Below are 1650 nucleotides of genomic sequence, written 5' to 3' on the forward strand. Positions count from 1 at the left end.
GGAAGAGATCAACCAAAGGACTTGTATGCATGCATATGGGCATAGCCCATGGACACAGACAGTAGGGGTGTGATGGCATGTGCTGGGGGGTGGGAACAGCCAGAGAGAGATCAATAGGGGAAAAAGGAGACACATGTAACACTTTAAACAATAAAGAATTTTTTAAAAAAGAAATTGGGGAAGAAGAATACACATTGTCCGCCCCCCCCACACCCCACCCCAGCACTGAAGCCATACAGGATACTTCTTTATGGACCCTATTGGGCAGAATTTGTTCACAACACTGCACCTAGTCTCAAAATAAGACATAAAAAATGTCGTCTTTCGTCTGGGTGGCCCTGCACCAAGATTAAAATAGGGGTCTTGCTACTGGGAAAGAAGGTGGGACAATCCCTGGAGTGTAACTAGCTCTCCTTCCCACAGCGTGAGACCTGAGCCGAGGGTTCCGAAGGCGGCCTGGCTCCCCCAGGCCCCTCCGGGTAGCAGCCTGGCCGTGGGGAGTGGCGCTCTGCCTCTCCCTCTGGGCCCTGCCTCCAGCTTCGGGGCTGGAAGTCGCCCTTGGAGCTGTGGCGGTAGCAGGAATATGATCGCCCCCGGGTCTCCATCAGGGAGAGGATGAGTTTGATGATCAAGGCCAGCCACGCCATCCCAAAGAGGATCCACAGGGACACTGTGTTCTTGTACCACAGTGGGTACTGCCGGGAGGGGTCCATCCCTAGGGGAGAGGCAAGGTCAGAGGCTGGAGTCCTGGGAAAGTCAGGGCCAAGTTCCCCACACAGAAATGGGCAGACATGGCTTGACACGGAGGAGCACAATATGGGAAGTCCAGACTGGTCCGAGACCGCTGGCCTGGCGGTCACCTCTGAGAGCATCCAGGAAGCCCCCCTGGATTGGCACCAGGGGTTTGGTAACGACAGTTCCTCTTTGTCTAAGGCACTCTGTGCTCTATTCCAGTGGTTCTCAGAGCAGCATCAGCACCACCTGAGAGCTTGTGAGGAATGCAAATGATTGGGCCCCACTCCAGACCTACTGAACTGGGAACGTCTGGGGTGGGCCCCGCATCTGCGTTTTCACAAAGCCCTCCAAGAGATCCTGAGGCCTGATCTGCCATTCGCGTGTCTCTGTGTGGTTTTCTCATATCTGAAGGGAGGCAGATTGCCAGGGCCTTTAGGAAGAACAGATGGAACCGCTGGAGTTTGTTTCCTGCCTCCGTTCTTCCAGGCTGTGTGACCTTCATCTGTCTGACTGTCCCTCACCTGGGACATGGGGAAAATAATTTCTCCCTCTGGGCTTTCAGATGAAGTCCTGTTATCTCAAGGCCACTATTTACTTCTCCAGCTTCGATTTGCACACTTATCCCCTTTGAGAATTGTGCTCCAGTCACTCTGGTCTTCTTCCCAAGTCTTCATCTATCATTTTTCCTGCCCCAGGACCTTTGCACTTACTGCCCCCTAGGCTCAGAGTGTTCTTCATTTCAAATTCTTCTTGGCCCTAGCTGGTTTGGCTCAGTGGATAGAGCGCCGGCCTGCAGACTGAAGGGTCCCGGATTAGATTCCTATCAAGGGCACATGCCCCGGTTGTGGGCTTGATCCCCAGTGGGGGGCATATAGGAGGCAGCCGATAAATGATTCTCTCTCATCATTGATTTTT

At 53.4% G+C, this 1650-nt stretch overlaps 1 protein-coding gene across 1 annotated transcript in view; it reads right to left on the minus strand.

Moving 5' to 3' along the window:
• Positions 1-234: 234 nt before the first annotated feature.
• KCNK17 (potassium channel, two pore domain subfamily K, member 17) overlaps positions 235-1650 on the minus strand; it is an 11140-nt gene continuing 9724 nt past the window's right edge. Inside the window, exon 5 of the mRNA XM_005873790.2 lies at positions 235-715. Within this exon, the coding sequence (XP_005873852.1) occupies positions 405-715 (311 nt within the window). The 3' untranslated portion in view covers positions 235-404. The remainder of the gene's footprint in view (positions 716-1650) is intronic.

This window comes from Myotis brandtii, unplaced genomic scaffold, assembly GCF_000412655.1.
Source record: "Myotis brandtii unplaced genomic scaffold, ASM41265v1 scaffold420, whole genome shotgun sequence".
NCBI classification, from domain to species: Eukaryota; Metazoa; Chordata; class Mammalia; order Chiroptera; family Vespertilionidae; genus Myotis; species Myotis brandtii.